This window comes from Haplochromis burtoni, unplaced genomic scaffold (genome assembly GCF_018398535.1).
Source record: "Haplochromis burtoni strain Fernald_Lab_line unplaced genomic scaffold, NCSU_Asbu1 Contig_221, whole genome shotgun sequence".
NCBI classification, from domain to species: Eukaryota; Metazoa; Chordata; class Actinopteri; order Cichliformes; family Cichlidae; genus Haplochromis; species Haplochromis burtoni.
This window is the reverse complement of record NW_024582582.1, coordinates 714,827-729,486: the sequence shown is the minus strand read 5'-3', so window position 1 is coordinate 729,486 and position 14,660 is coordinate 714,827. Positions and strand designations below refer to the sequence as shown.

The 14,660-nt window shown below is 41.4% G+C and overlaps 2 protein-coding genes across 5 annotated transcripts in view; both read left to right on the top strand.

Moving 5' to 3' along the window:
• The window catches only part of plxnb1b (plexin b1b), a 94,181-nt gene extending 90,835 nt beyond the window's left edge, over nt 1-3,346 (top strand). For both annotated transcript variants that reach the window (XM_005938601.3, XM_042226624.1), the window contains one exon: nt 158-3,346. In XM_005938601.3, the coding sequence (XP_005938663.1) occupies nt 158-262 (105 nt within the window). In that variant the 3' untranslated portion in view covers nt 263-3,346. The remainder of the gene's footprint in view (nt 1-157) is intronic.
• A 4,283-nt stretch (nt 3,347-7,629) lies between these two features.
• si:dkey-19e4.5 (UBA_like_SF and PTH2 domain-containing protein) lies at nt 7,630-14,660 on the top strand. 3 transcript variants are annotated; one of them, XR_006055121.1, is made up of 7 exons: nt 7,630-9,896; nt 10,023-10,229; nt 10,342-10,469; nt 11,529-11,641; nt 12,317-12,388; nt 12,497-12,571; nt 13,736-13,839. XR_006055121.1 is itself a non-coding variant. In XM_014338838.2 (7 exons), the coding sequence occupies exons 2-7, from the start codon at nt 11,534-11,536 to the stop codon at nt 14,400-14,402; spliced, it is 555 nt and encodes a 184-aa protein (XP_014194324.1). In that variant the 5' UTR covers nt 10,342-10,469; nt 11,529-11,533; the 3' UTR covers nt 14,403-14,660. The 3 variants fall into 3 exon arrangements, 1 of the variants encoding a protein (XP_014194324.1); XR_006055122.1 differs by having other exon boundaries at nt 12,317-12,418; nt 13,736-13,791; XM_014338838.2 differs by lacking the exons at nt 7,630-9,896; nt 10,023-10,229 and adding exons at nt 14,011-14,125; nt 14,316-14,660 and having other exon boundaries at nt 13,736-13,833.

The following is a 14,660-nucleotide window of genomic DNA, read 5'->3' as shown; positions in this document are numbered from 1 at the left end:
TTGTTTGTTTGAGTTCAAATTCACTGCGGTGGTGCGCGCAGGCAGAATTACTGCCCCAAAACGTGTGGATATGACAGAATATCTTTACTGAGAAACAGCTAATGTTTGTCATTTCTATATTCTCAGTCTTTCTTCCTCTTCATTATTTTGCCATCAGATCATCACGGCGCTGGAGGAGGACACCACAGCCCAGAAGATGCAACTCGGCTATAGACTGCAGCAGATTGCTGCTGCTGTGGAGAATAAAGTCACTGACTTATGATGGAGGCGAAATGTGTCAGCTGTACTGCAGTAGCACCTGCCACTGTTACAGGAAACAGCTCGGGCACGCTGGCAGTTAACTTTAACGGACAGAGGGGAAGATGGACTCTTGAGGAGGATGTTTTTTGTTGTTTAAATTAGAGCTCACATCTCAGCAGCCTTTGTGTTTTGGTGACTGCTGACAGTGGTTGACAGTGCGGACACTGTGAGCTTCCTGTAGTGCAGGACAGTGAAAAGCTCAGTGGATGCTTTTAAAAAAAAAAAAAAAAAAGGTCAGTCTGACCCGCTGTCGCTCTGCTCACTTCATGAAAAAGAGATGGTAGCAGTGTGTGTTTTATCTCTACAGTATATGTGCTGGAGTCAAAAGGTAGCTGGTGGACAGCCGGGTCTGCAGACTGAAAGTAGGAATCTTCCATCACTGTGGAGTCCGTTTGATGAAGCGGTACCTCTTATGCCTTGTGTACTTTGCTGCTGTATGGTTATTTCTTGGTGTGTGTCTGGTGCTTTATATATAGATGTGTGAGTGTGCGTGCATGTGGTTGTCCATATTCTCGTGGCTATTAAACTGCATCGTGTATTGCCACGTTTTATGTTTCTAGTACAAAGTGGTGAAGTAACTGGTTCTTATATTTTGGATCTAAGAGTGAAGAGTATTTTGAAAAGAGAGACCTGAATTTTAAGGTTATGTTTTTCACATTTTAGAACTTGTAGTCACTGCTCAAAGCAACATTTTAAAGTCGCTGCCACGCTCTACCTCAGCCTGCCGTCTTTCATCAACTGCTCTTATTTTCACTGGTAGAAGCTGCCTAATTACTGCTTAGTTAACTTGGCCTGTTACACATTTGTCTGTATTGATGTAAATGTTGTGTGATTTGTAATACGATTTTTTTAAGCAGAGCAGCAGCACAGCCGAGGTGCTGCAGATTCACACTCAGTTGCTAACTAGTGTGACAAATACTTTGCTGGAAGGTTAAAAAAAACAATGACCCAATTTTTTTTTTTTCCCCTTAGCAATCCAACTATACCGTACTGTAGGAACACAAGCTGATATATGGTTATCAGCCCCAGCAGCAAAAACACTCACGTATACCTTTCAGGCAGGTCCATCTACCAGTACTGCAGCACCGCACACACCCACTGGACTGCTGTAAACACAGACACACACTTGTTTGTTAATTCTTTACCCATGTGAGAGATTGGAAGCAGAAAGTGGTTTTTTTGAAGGTACTTAAACCTCACATTAAACCTCACCCCATTTTTGTTTCTTGATTTTATTCATATTTGTGTGGATGTGTCTCTAGTGTACAAGTCACTGGAAAGTCAATAGGAAAGCGAAAAGTCCCTCTGTTTAAAAGACAAGCCTTCAAACTGTTAAAGTGCAGTGTCGTGTGAACCACAGTTTTTATAGTTTTTATATTTTGTACATTTTAACATTCCTTTTTAGACCTTGGACATTGTATAGATCACACTCCTGGTGTGTGCAGTTCTTTAACTGGACAGTGTTTCGTGTGTTCCACATAGACCTTATAAAAGATGGATGATGGTAGACTGACAACCTGAGGCCTTGAGTTTGTCATAAGGTTGTTGCCTCTTTGAAGCTGGAAGTGGCTGTTTGTGGATTTAAAAAAAGGCTGGATGCCTAGCTACTAGCTGGAAACACCTAACTGCTTGATTAACAAAGCAAACTAAAAAAGAACTGATACAAAGAAGGTTCAAACATCATTGCTGGCGTTGGAAACTGTATTCTGTACTCAGCGATACATGACAACCAAATAATAGTTGATGTTTTTTGAAAGGGAGTCTGTAGACAGGATGGTTTGTAGCCATATCCTGTATATAAAAGATGTTGTCACCTCTGGCTTTGTAAAGCTCAAGTTGAGCATTTTTCTTTTCTTTTCTTTACTTTTCTTTTCTTTTCTTACCAAGGGGCTGGATTTGATTGGTGCACTTAGGAGCACTATATGCTCATCGGCTAATGATTCATGAACTTCAACTTTTTTTATTCAATTGGACCTGAAACGAGCCCACGGCATCACCAGGAGAGTGTTTTCTCAGACTCTTATACGACTGGATGCGTTTTTGCACCCAGAGCAGTCAACTCCTGCTGGCCATTAGAAAAAATATTGGTTTAAGAGACATGTGCCATTGGCTTCATTTTGCAGCCCCAGTGGCTACGTCCATCTTTTATATACAGTTTGCATTTGTATTGGCATCAATGGTTTGCACTTAAAGGCAGTCACCATGGCCCAGTGACTGCATCTATCTTTCTATGTAGAGTTTATGGTCCTGCAGTTGTGTGTGGCATTTGATCAACGTGATCAAACTACTCCAGGCTCAGTAGATGTTGCTTGTAGCGTAGCCGGGCTGGGTATGGTTGGACATATTTTTTGATGCTGGTTTTTGTGTTGAACTCTCTTTCTCCTTTAATATTTACAGCAGCTCTTTATGTGGGAATTTGTTTAGTTTCAGGTGATTGTAGGATTGGAAATCAATGGGGAAACAGATTTTGACACAACTATAGAAACGATATAACAGTTTGAGTAGTCTACATGCGTATTTTATAAAGTGCACTTGATTTTTGTTTTCTCAAATCTGATGTTGTTTAATGTTTTAATACACAAAGTACTACAAGTTGTAAATTAGAGTATCTACTACTGAAGTATGCTAGTACCCAGTCCCAAAAAAAGGTGACAGTAGAAAAGACTTTTTCTACCCACCCTCCACTCAAATGAAGATTTATCAGTTTGAGCCCGAAGTGTGTAATTACCAGGGTCAGTGTGTCAGAATGTGGGCCATTTGTTACAACACTACATAACACAGGTAATAATGACTTTTACAAACACATGGAGTCTGTTCATCTTGAGCTGAGAGCTCAGTGATGAACAAAGAACCATTGGGGGGAATCCAGGCTGTATAAATTTGGCAATGTAGAGCAGGCTCTGCAAGGAGCAGGTTTAGGATGTTTCTTATTTTGTGTGTTAATATCTTTGTACATACTGATTAAAGATGCAGCTGTAGTGATTTAACCTGTTTAATAAGAGAAGGTGAACATTCTCACAAATGAAATAAAGTATTCTGAAAGCTGTCTTTTTTCCTTGATTTCAAAAACCTACCACTATGAACGCTCTCGGGCATGTTAGGACTTAAAAACAGCTGTGCTACCAGCTAACATAGCCCTGCAACAAAGAGGGCCAAATAACTTCAAGGGCCAAATTGCAGTATATTTTTCACATCGATATATGGGCCACAAGTAGGGGTGATGTGGGTCTAGTATATTCTTATAAAGAACAAATGCACTGAATAGCTCACCAACACCAAGAGGCCTGGGATGCAACAGATGACCTCAAATGTATGATGACAGAATTATTTTCATAGTTAAGCAATTTCACAACGTCTAACCAAGTCAAGAACGTGAAAGGAGGTGGGAGCATCATTGTAGAGGCCTCCAGTCAAGTGATGGGTTTAGCTTACTGAAAGCTCTGTCACCTGCAGCAGTCACAGGCAAAATATATGCAGAGCAATACACACTTGTCCAAAACAGCCTTTATGTGGGTTATAATGATAATGGATTATCACTATTATTACAATATTAGTATTGTGTAGAAAGAAAGGGTCTGCCTGATTACATGTTGGCTAAAATAACTCAAACATGTTGTCTTCTGCTAGAAATGAAGAAAGCTAACTAATACTAGGAAAGTCGAGCAGTTTCTTTCATGTGGACTTTGCTATGAGTTTAATTGCCACCTGTGGGGGGTTTTTTTTGTTTGTTTGTTTGGTTTTTGTTTTTTTTTTTGGATAGTCAGACTTGGCTTTTAACTGAGCCATTCTACAGTCTCTCGCACTCAGTATCAGCCAGGAGTGGGTAACCTGGACCAAACCAAATCTTGAAAGTTAACAATTTTCGTTAAAAAGCAAAAAACTGACAGTTATACTGTTAGAATTGTCATCACTGTTCTCCCCTTTGCGATGCCCCCGATTCCATATAAAAGGCAGAGGTCTCCCTCTTCCCTCAGCTGGGTTAGACGCATGGTTGTCATCGGGACGCGTGGCCTCGGATCTTCAGCCCCCTTGGATGCCGTGGATGGTGGGCGTCTCCTGGGTCTTGTATATTTGTTTGTGAGTCTCCCTCTGTTTTGTCTTTTCGGTGCTGTGTATCATTTGAGTGCCTTGTTGCAGAAGTTGAGGACCCAGCGTCTCTGACTTCACACACCCCCCCCAAATCTTCCCCAAGTTGGATTTACTGTTTTATGCCTAAGTAGGGTAAACAAAGGGGTAGACTGTACAATTGGGTGGTTGTTTTTCTGTTTGGAGAAACAACAGAGGTCAGAGCAGTAACTATTCTAAATCATATACACCACAGGCATATGTGGTCCACTGTTATTTAATAAAATGAAGAGCAGGGAATAGGGAATTCTTTGTATGCATGCCATGGAGCACTAGACAGCAATAAATGTAAAGTAACAATCATCATATGAGTGGGGATTAATATTGTCTGTAATAAAGAGTCAAGCAATTCTCTAAATGAGATCAACCACTCTCCTCAACACTATATGGGCAAACATTTGAGAAAGGTCATATTGTTCCGTTTCCATGTAGTGTATCTGATGGAAAGCCGACTTGGAGACCTTAAATAGATCAAATTAAAGCCAAACATAAGATCAACAATCTTTTGCGGTGTTTATCAGGTTGTTCTTGGTGGGCATCTGGCCAGTCAGTGAAAAACAGTTACTGGCCCTGAATGAGATCTTGACTGTTCTGTAGCTTATAGGCTAGATAATCTATTAGTGTACAGTAGACCTGGTGGACATGATGTTAGGTTCACCATGGGTTGAATAGAAGAGTCAAAAGAATATAGTTGTTAGATCAGATAATTTATAAGCACCTATTACACCAGGTAAACAATGCAGACTAGATGTTGCATATGAAATATATTCCAATTTGCAAATGTTGTACAGTAAGGGTGTAAGTGTTTATTTCCTGCTCATGTAGGTGTGGAAGGAACTGGATGTAGATGTATTGGGGAAACAGTCAATTTACAGATACTATTTAGCAAAGATGAAGTCAAATTATTATAGTTGTTATATTCATGATCAAGTCAAGTGGCTTTATTTCAACCATGTGCAGTGGTACAGTACACAGTGAAGCGAGACAACAGTCCTCCTCGACCATGGTGCCACATATGACATAACAGACAATCTACACATGAAGTGCAAGTGCAACACCAGACAGAACAGAACGATAAAGACACAGGACAGTGCAATAGAAAAGTACAACAATGACAGTGGGTTGTGCAAAAGGCTGAACACTGTGCAAAAAGTCACTTGATGTATGAAGGTGTGTGTGTCAGTCCAGTCACTGAGTGTTCAGGAGTCTGACGGCTTGGGGGAAGAAACTGTTTCACAGTCTGGCAGTGAGGGCCCAAATGCTCCGGTACCTCTTGCCAGAAGGCACCAGGGTGAAGATTGTGTGTGTGAGGGGTGTGTGGGGTCCTCCTGGTGGCTTTGCAGATGCAGTGGGTGCGATTGGTGTCTGTGATGGAGGGAAGAGAGGCTCCAATGATCTTCTCAGCTGCTCTCACTATCTGTTGTAGGGTTTGCAATCCGATGTGATGCAGTTGCCATACCAGACAGTGATGCAGCTGCTCAGGACGCTCTCGATAGTCCTTCTGTAGAAGGTGGTGAGAATGGCTGGAGGGAGATGAGCTTTTCTCAGCTTCTGCAGGAAGTAGAGATGCTGTTGGGCCTCTTTAGTTATGGAGCTGGTGTTGAAGGACCAGGAGAGGTTCTCCGCCAGGTGGACACCAAGGAATTTGGTGCTATTGACAACCTCCACAGAGGATCCATCGATGTTAAGTGGACAGTGATCTTTATGTGCTCTCCTGAATTCTACAATCATCTCTTTTGTTTTGTCCACGTTCAAAGACAGGTTGTCGACTCTACACCAGTCTGTTAGCTGTTGCACCTCCTCTCCGTATGCTGACTCTTCGTCCTTGCTGGTGAGACCCACCGCAGTCGTGTCATCGGCAAATTTGATGATGTGGATTAAACTGTGCATTTATGCAGAGTCATGAGTCAGCAGAGTGAAGAGCAGTGGGCTGAGCACACAGCCCTGAGGGGCTCCAGTGCTCAGTGTGGTAGTGGTGTTGGAGATGCTGTTACCAATCCGGACTGCTGTTCAGGCCCAGCAGGCTCAATTTTCCAATCAGGTGCTGAGGAATGATTGTGTTGAATGCTGACCTGAAGTCTATGAACAGCATTTGACATCATCGATGCACCTACTGAAGTAGCTGGTCACAGATGTGTACTCCTCCAAGGTGGTGTGGTCGCCATTTGTTGCAGCCTCCCTGAACACATCCCAGTCAGTGTACTCAAAACAGTCCTGAAGAGCAGAAAGTGCTCCTGTAGGCCAGGTTCTCACCCGTCTCGGCACCGATTTGCAGCATCTGATGAGCGTTCTGCATGCCAGAATTAGCATAACAGACAAGTAGTCTGAGTATCCGAGGCGAGGGCAGGGCTTCGCTCGGTACACACTGGGAATATTTGTGTAAACAAGATCCAGCGTAAGACTCCCCCCTTGTTACAAAGTCTACATGTTAATGGAATTTAGGAAGCACTGACTTTAGTTGATGATAAACGGTAAGATCCTAAATGTATGGCAGGAGCACTGGAGCATCAATGACCCAGGAAGACATCTAATATTCAATTAAGTATTTGATGAGATATGCCAATATTCAGAAAATTTGGCAGGATCTGAATGGAAGAAATAATAAATACCTGTTTCAGAGTAGAGCACACATTGTATTTAATAGACAAGGATCCAACTGGTCTCTGCATGCACTGCAACCCAAATCTCTCCAGCATGTATACTTGGAGCGTCAGGCCTATGATCAGAAAAGAAAAAGTATATTATCATAATAGGAACTTTCAAGGAGCTGAAGATTCGTTTTTACTTTGGAAGACCTCATTGGAAAGCCACTGCTGCAGGTCTATAGGTAACTGGTGTGGTTATGAGAAGGATAGATTTATTAGAAAGAAGCTTTTTTAAAAATATTTTTATTTATTTTTGTCAAGTTCAAAGTAACACTCCAGTTCAGTAGGTGGCGCTAATGTACCTTGAGCTGGTCTAACAACCGCCATTAAACCAAAGAGTATAAGAAAAAGAAGCGGCAGAAGAAATATTAACCCCCCCACCTCAACACAATCGACCAAAATGGAGTAGTGCCGAAGGCAGTACTAGATGAGAATTCGTGTAATGTAATTCATTATTCGAACAGACATTATTCCATCGCAAGGAAAATTTAAGACTTTGAGAAACCGCAGACACCATTTTTGTTCCTGTCGTCAAGCTTTCTGCAAGGAACAGGTAACTCCAGCGAACTGGCTGGGTTGCTAGCAAAGTTAGCATTAGCGGCTAGTGCTAATTTTAGCTAGCTATCCCTGTAATTCGACAATAGTAGAAAGAAATCTTAGCATGATTTCTTTGGCACAAAATATTCACATAAAACATTTCTCTCGAGTCATATTTACTATCACATTGCAACATCCCGAATACGGTTATTTTTTTCCATCACACGCTGCAAGGCTAGGGTTGCTAATCTGAACGGTGTGCAACGTAGTTTGCATCAGCGTAGAGCTTAACACCCCTTGTCTTGTCTATTCTACTTTGCTGTTCTGCACAGCGCTGCTTGGGTTAACCTAATACGCTAGTCTTCCATATAGAAGATGTTCAAATCACAGTTCATTCATTTTCAAACCAGACCTAACTCTTAAAGGTGACAGACCGCATGACGTTAATTGTTACCATTCGGTTCAGCCGTCCAAATTTTTGTCATTTTTGTCCTCTAAAGAAATCTTTTGCTATCAAAAATGTGTTTGTTATTCATCAAATGGGCTGAAAATAACAGAAGTTGTTCAGTGCTATGTTATGCATGATTGCAATAAGTTTTAAGTAATTTGATTTATCTATAGGGTTTTTATTGGATTTTATAACACTTGTGGTCCTCGGACAAAAATGACCCCTCAGTATAAAGTGGTGCATTAGGGTAAACACCATACTCCTTTCCAAAACATCTTTGATCTTTGATGTATGGGGACACGGACACACACACAATAAAATAAAACAAAAAAAAAAAGGCGGGGAAAAAGCTCTTTTGTCACAAGTTTTGGGGCATTTCTTGTTTTACTCTGGGAGAGAGAAGCAGCAAAATGAAGAGGCAGAAGCTCTGTACTGCACAAGAGACTTGTGAGCTAATTTTTAACCAAGCTGTTGAAAAGAACGACCAGGATGAGGATGATTCATCTTCAGACGCGGAGGAAAATAATGATGAAGATCGAGCATATGGACCACATGCTAGTTCTTTCTCTGAAGAATCCCCCACATCGCCAGCTGCAGAAACTGAAGAAGAGTATGAAGTGATGGAAAACGATGAATATGATGAGGAAGAATCTGAACCTGAAATGGAAGAAGTATCAGCTGTGGAAGACTACACTTCTGATGAAGAGAAAGAATCAACCGATGAGGAAGAATCTGTGGAAGAGGACCCAGCTGAGACAGAGGAATATTTCCAGTCAAAGGACAAAAAACTGATCTGGTGTTCGGTTCCTCCCAGTGACAGACGACGCATGATGAAAGTAGAGAGAGACAAAAGCCACTGTGGTCCAACCACATATGCAATTTCTCGTATTGATGACATAAAATCTACTTTTGCCCTGTTTCTGCCCAAGTCTATTGAAGAGGTGATACTGAACATGACAAACAAGGAGGGGCGTCGTGTGTATGGCAACAAGTGGAGGAAGATGGATCCAATCGACCTGCAGGCATATGTGGGTATGTTGATTCTCGCTGGTGTGTGCCGCTCCAATAAGGAAGCTACAGCTATTTTATGGCATGCTGAGTCTGGTAGGACAATTTTTCGTGCTACCATGACACTGAAGGTGTTTCATAAAATCTCAAGAGTTATTCGTTTTGATGATAAAGACACAAGAGGAGATCGGCGTGCACGAGACAAACTTGCTCCCATTCGGGATGTATGGAACAAGTGGGTGCCTCTTCTGCCAATGATGTATAATCCAGGCACTGATGTCACTGTGGATGAGCGTCTAGTGCCCTTCAGAGGTCGCTGTCCATTTAAACAGTACATTCCATGCAAACCAGGAAAGTATGGCATAAAAATATGGGCAGCATGTGATGCCAGGTCTAGCTATGCATGGAACATGCAAGTATACACTGGCAAACCTGCTGGTGCACAGTCAGAAAAAAATCAGGGCAAGCGAGTTGTTGTTGAGATGACAGAAGGTCTCCAGGGGAAAACAATAACCTGTGACAACTTCTTCACATCATATGACCTTGGCCTGCAACTACTGAGAAGAAAGCTGTACATGGTGGGAACAGTACGGAGGAATAAGCCCGAACTGCCCCCTGCGCTGGTGTCAAAAATGAACAGGGCTCAGTTCTCATCAAAGTTTGCCTTCACCGAGACCCATGCTTTGGTGTCCTACCACCCCAGAAAACAGAAAAATGTTCTTCTGATGAGCACTCTGCATCGGGATGCTGTTTTGAGCACCAGGGATGACAAAAGGCCAAAAATCATCGAAGATTACAATCGCAACAAGGGGGGTGTCGATAACCTCGACAAGGTATTGCACATTTATTATTTATAATATTTGTCATATCATAGATGGAAAGGATAATGCACTGAATTTGGGTGTAGGAAAAGAAACTTACATATCTGAATAGTTTTTGGTTTGTTTCTTTTGTTTCAGGCTACGAGTGTGTACACATGCAAAAGAAAAACAGCCGGTTGGCCCCTCGTTGTTTTCTACAACATTCTCGACGTGTCTGTATACAACTCGTTTGTCTTGTGGTCAGAGATCAATCCAGCCTGGAATCAGGGGAAGTGCAACAAGAGGAGACTCTTTATGGAGGAGCTTGGGCAGCAACTGGTGATACCTTACATCCAGCGACGGAAGGTTAGCACTAAGCTGCATTTCTGCTACTCTTTATTCTACAGTGATCTCAGAATTTGAACTATTTGTAATTGTACTATGACTTGTTATAATAAAGTTTGACTTGACTTGACAGGTTATTCCCCGCACACCAGCAACTGCCAGATTCGTTAGGAAGAACCAGCAGTTCTGCTCCAGCTCTACCTCTGCAGCAGAACTTCCTCACCCAGCTGCCCCTACTGGCCCATCACCCAAAAGAAAAAGGTGCAAGTTCTGCCCCAGCAAGATTAGTCGCAAAGCATCAAAAATCTGCCAAAAATGCAATGCGTACATCTGTAAAACTCACACCATAACTGTGTGCCATGCATGCAACTGAGGGCACATTCCGACTACTGTATTATGAAAAGTTACTTTTGAAAAGTTAAATGTTTTGGAAATGAATGTTGGCATGTTTTATATGTCAGGTAATGATTTCAAATAAAGTTGAATATATAAATTGCAACAGAGAGGTGGGTGATACTTTATGCCTTATACAAAGTTGAACCAGATGGGGACATTTTTGACCCCTGAGGACCACAGGTGTGATTATGTGCTGCCATTAAAAAAATTCAAATGATTTAAAACCAACACCCTCACTAAATTCTGATATATACTACTCTGTGATAAGTCAAGTACTGAAAACTATATAAATTCAAATTATTTTGATGTTGTTATTTTTACTCAAAAACAGAGTATACTTTATATAAATGGGGTCTGGTGGCCTAAAATTATGGCAAAATTTTGTCATAATGTGTTGGCCTTAAGTAAAACTAATATGTAACACTGAATTGATTGACACTTTATACTTTAAAAAACAGTCAAATGAAGTGGGGACATTTTTGACCCCTGAGGACCACAGTGTGATTATTTGCTGCCATTTAAAATTATAAATGGTTCAAAAAAAAAATTCTCACTAAAGTTCAACATACAGCACTCTTAGTTATTCAGATAGTCAAAATTATCTAAACAATTAAATATTTAATTTTCTTGTTTTATTTTCGCTAAAAAACGGTGTATTTTTTGTAAACAAGGTCTGGTGGCCCTAAAATGTAAAATGTTGGGTAAATTTTGTGTTAATGTGTTGGTCTTAAGTAAAACTAAGATGTAACACTGAATTGATTGACAATTTATACTTTATACTGTGAAAAAAACTCTAATGAAGTGGGGACATTTTTGACCCCTGAGGACCACAGGTGTATGTAAATCGGGAGAACATTATGAGGGTTAATTCAACAGGGTTCGTTCTGTGGAGGTTGTTCAGTATCGCGGCTTCTCTTTTTGCAGCTATAATGGAGCCATCGGAGCAATCAGGCCCAGACTCAGGTTCTCAGGATGTCAACCCAGTGTTTCTGCAGCAGCTCAGAGAGCTGGACATCCCAGAGGAGGCGGCCAAACAGGTGGGGCTGTATAACCTCAGTATGCACCTTATATCCTGTGACAGCATCACATTTCTTTAAAAGTTGATGGTACTTACTGTGTTAAATAATGTTTGTCTGAATTTAGGAATGTTTCTCACAGCTGTGTCACAAACACTGGAAATCGTAAAGCATACTTGCACAGTGTGTGTATGTGTCTACCAATGTCTGTTCTAAATCTCAATGTATTGTACATACGACTCCTATTTTATTTTTATGTTTTTATCTTTATATTGTTTTAGTGTACACCGAGGGTCATGGGAGCATTTTAATTTCAAAATTCCTGTGTTTGATCTGTACATATGGTTTTTGACAATAAAGCTAACTTTGACTTTGTCTAAATCGTAATGAGTCACAATAGCAACTTCATTGCTCCAAATAACATTACAGTGTTTGGAATATTGATTTATTTTGTCCTCAGGAACAGTTTCTTCAAGAACTGATCGAGGATACAGCTCTGCAGTCTCAACTAAAACAAAAAGGACTCACCAATAATTAGATATGCGGAAATAATTCCTAATAATATCTAATCAATGAGGAAACTAACTGCAAAAGATGACAATTATTTCTATAAATTTTCTTGGCTACCAAAATAAAGTCTACTTTTACTTCACGGTTTTGTTTTCTGTCCCTCTCCCTTGTCTCTCTTCACTGTAGGCACTCTTGCATACTCGGAATGTGTCTGCCGAGGAAGCGGCCATGTACTACTTCAACAAGCTGGAGAATGAGGTGCCCATAAGCTAGCCTTAATCCCTGCAGGTACACCTTGGTACATTGGACCTTGTGGAGTTTATCCAAAGCCAAATCTCAGTGTCTCTTTGTGTGTCTGCTATTTAGGAGGAGGGTGATGATGACCTCATTTACAAGATGGTATTTGTGGTGAATATGGACCTTGCCATGGGCATTGGGAAGGTTAGTTCAATGGGACCATTTTTTCAGCTTTTGTGTGTGTGTGTGTGTGTGTGTGTGTGTCCCTGAGGAAATGATGTGGTTACAGTTGTGCCCAGACGATAAGGACAGTAACAGACTGAATTAAATAAAACGGAAGAATATATTACAAAGTTACAAAATATAACAAATGGCTTTAATATATACAAATAGCTCAATTACAAATATCTAGAATATAACAGAGATTACATATATATGATTGAAATTTTACACTAAACTGTAAAACCTTATTAGTTAGTTTTACTTAGAGGATATGCAAAAGAGTGTAACTGTTGCACTGCGTGCTGTCACTCCCTGGATTGAAACAGAGGCCACAGGTTTCCTGGTCGTCCTAACATCCAAAATCAGTTCTTTGGTCTTTGTCACATATTCTGGGCAGGGATAGCTCAGTAGGTAGAGTGGTGGCCCCATGATCGGAAGGTCGGGGGTTTGATTCCCCTGAACAGCTACCCTGAGGTACCCCTGAGCAAGGTACCGTCCCTACACACTGCTCCCCGGGCGCCCAGTGGCTGCCCACTGCTTCACTGAGTGAATGGGTTAAATGCAGAGAGGGATTTTCCCCACGGGGACCAATAAAGTACACTTTCTTCTTCTGACAAATGAAGCCATCGTTACTTTGCATGAACAATGCACTTTGAGGTCAGTGATGTACATTGGAGGCACTCAAGAGTGGTCATTACAAATGTTGTATTTTTAACAGCTGCTACTAAACCAAAGAAAACAAGGGAATGAAATTAGGGTTTACAGCTTTCCTTCCATAGAAAGAGGAAAAACAAGGGGAAGGAAAATTCCAAAAGACCTGCAGCTGGCTTCTTGGCACGTCTGCTTGCACGCATCTGAATCACTCATCCATTGTTGGTTTTTGCACTAAAAAAAAAGTATATATTTTTTTGTCTCATTTTGGGTTAAAGTGGGAGTCATTGAGCTGCGACATACTGCTGTCGCTTACAGCTGAGGTACTTTTTCTTCTCCACATGTCAGCTCATGAGACAGCTGAAGTTACATAAGATTTAATGTTGTGGTACTGTAAACAGAGTGTTGTTGCTTTTTTTGTTTTTTGTCATTTTATGTTAAGTTTGTGAGAAATGTAACACTGAATTGATTGAACTCGACACTGTTTGTGTGCAGGTGGCTGCTCAGGTTGGTCATGCTGCTGTGGGCTTGTACCAGGCTCTACAAGAGAAGAACAGCTGGAGGGAGATGGCCTGGAGGTGGGACCACAGTGGGTAAGACCACAGTATTAGTTTCTAGAAGACCTGATGCTTTATTTTGGAGCTCTTCTTAAATATTTTTCAGCATTTCTGTGTTCATTAAAAGTCCTCCTGTGTCAGAATAGTGCTCCAGATTGCTATCTACATTGACAATCGGAGGGAAAAAAAAACATGTTCATGTTGCTGATACAGGGCCAAGAAGGTGGTGGTCCAGGGCACCAATGTGGCTCATCTGCTGGAACTGCAAGCCCTGGCCATGAGCCTCAGTCTGCCCACATATCTTGTCCAAGATGCGGGACTTACCCAGGTAAAAGAATTTTTATCTTGTATCCAAATATCTGTGGTGGTGCAAGTAGACATTCCAAACATATTGTTACATTATCAGTAGTAATAGTTGTGGTTTAAAAACAAAGTCAGTTTTTGTCAGTATTGTACAGTGGCTTGGCATGAAGATGTGTAAAGCTGAGCTCTAAACCAACCCTTCTGGTCTTTGGAAGGTGGAGTCTGGGTCCCGCACTGTCCTGGCAATCATGGGGGAAGAAGAGATGGTGAATAATGTCACTGGCAGTCTGAAGCTGCTCTAAACCGCTTCTAGCTACAGCTCGGGAGAGGCATGGCTCTGCAGTGTCACAACGATGCCAGCAGAGGACAGCATTTCCCAGCAGTAGGGAGAGTCTTGGACTTGACTCTCCCTGAAACATGTTCCTCCCCACCAGAAAACAAACACTCTGCCATTTGTTTCCCTTTCTGTTCTCTGTATAAGCTGCTTAGTAGAAAGCAAGAGGAAGAGAGACTGGTTCCTCACTGAAGAATAGGACAAAGACAGTAGGAAAAAAAGTGTA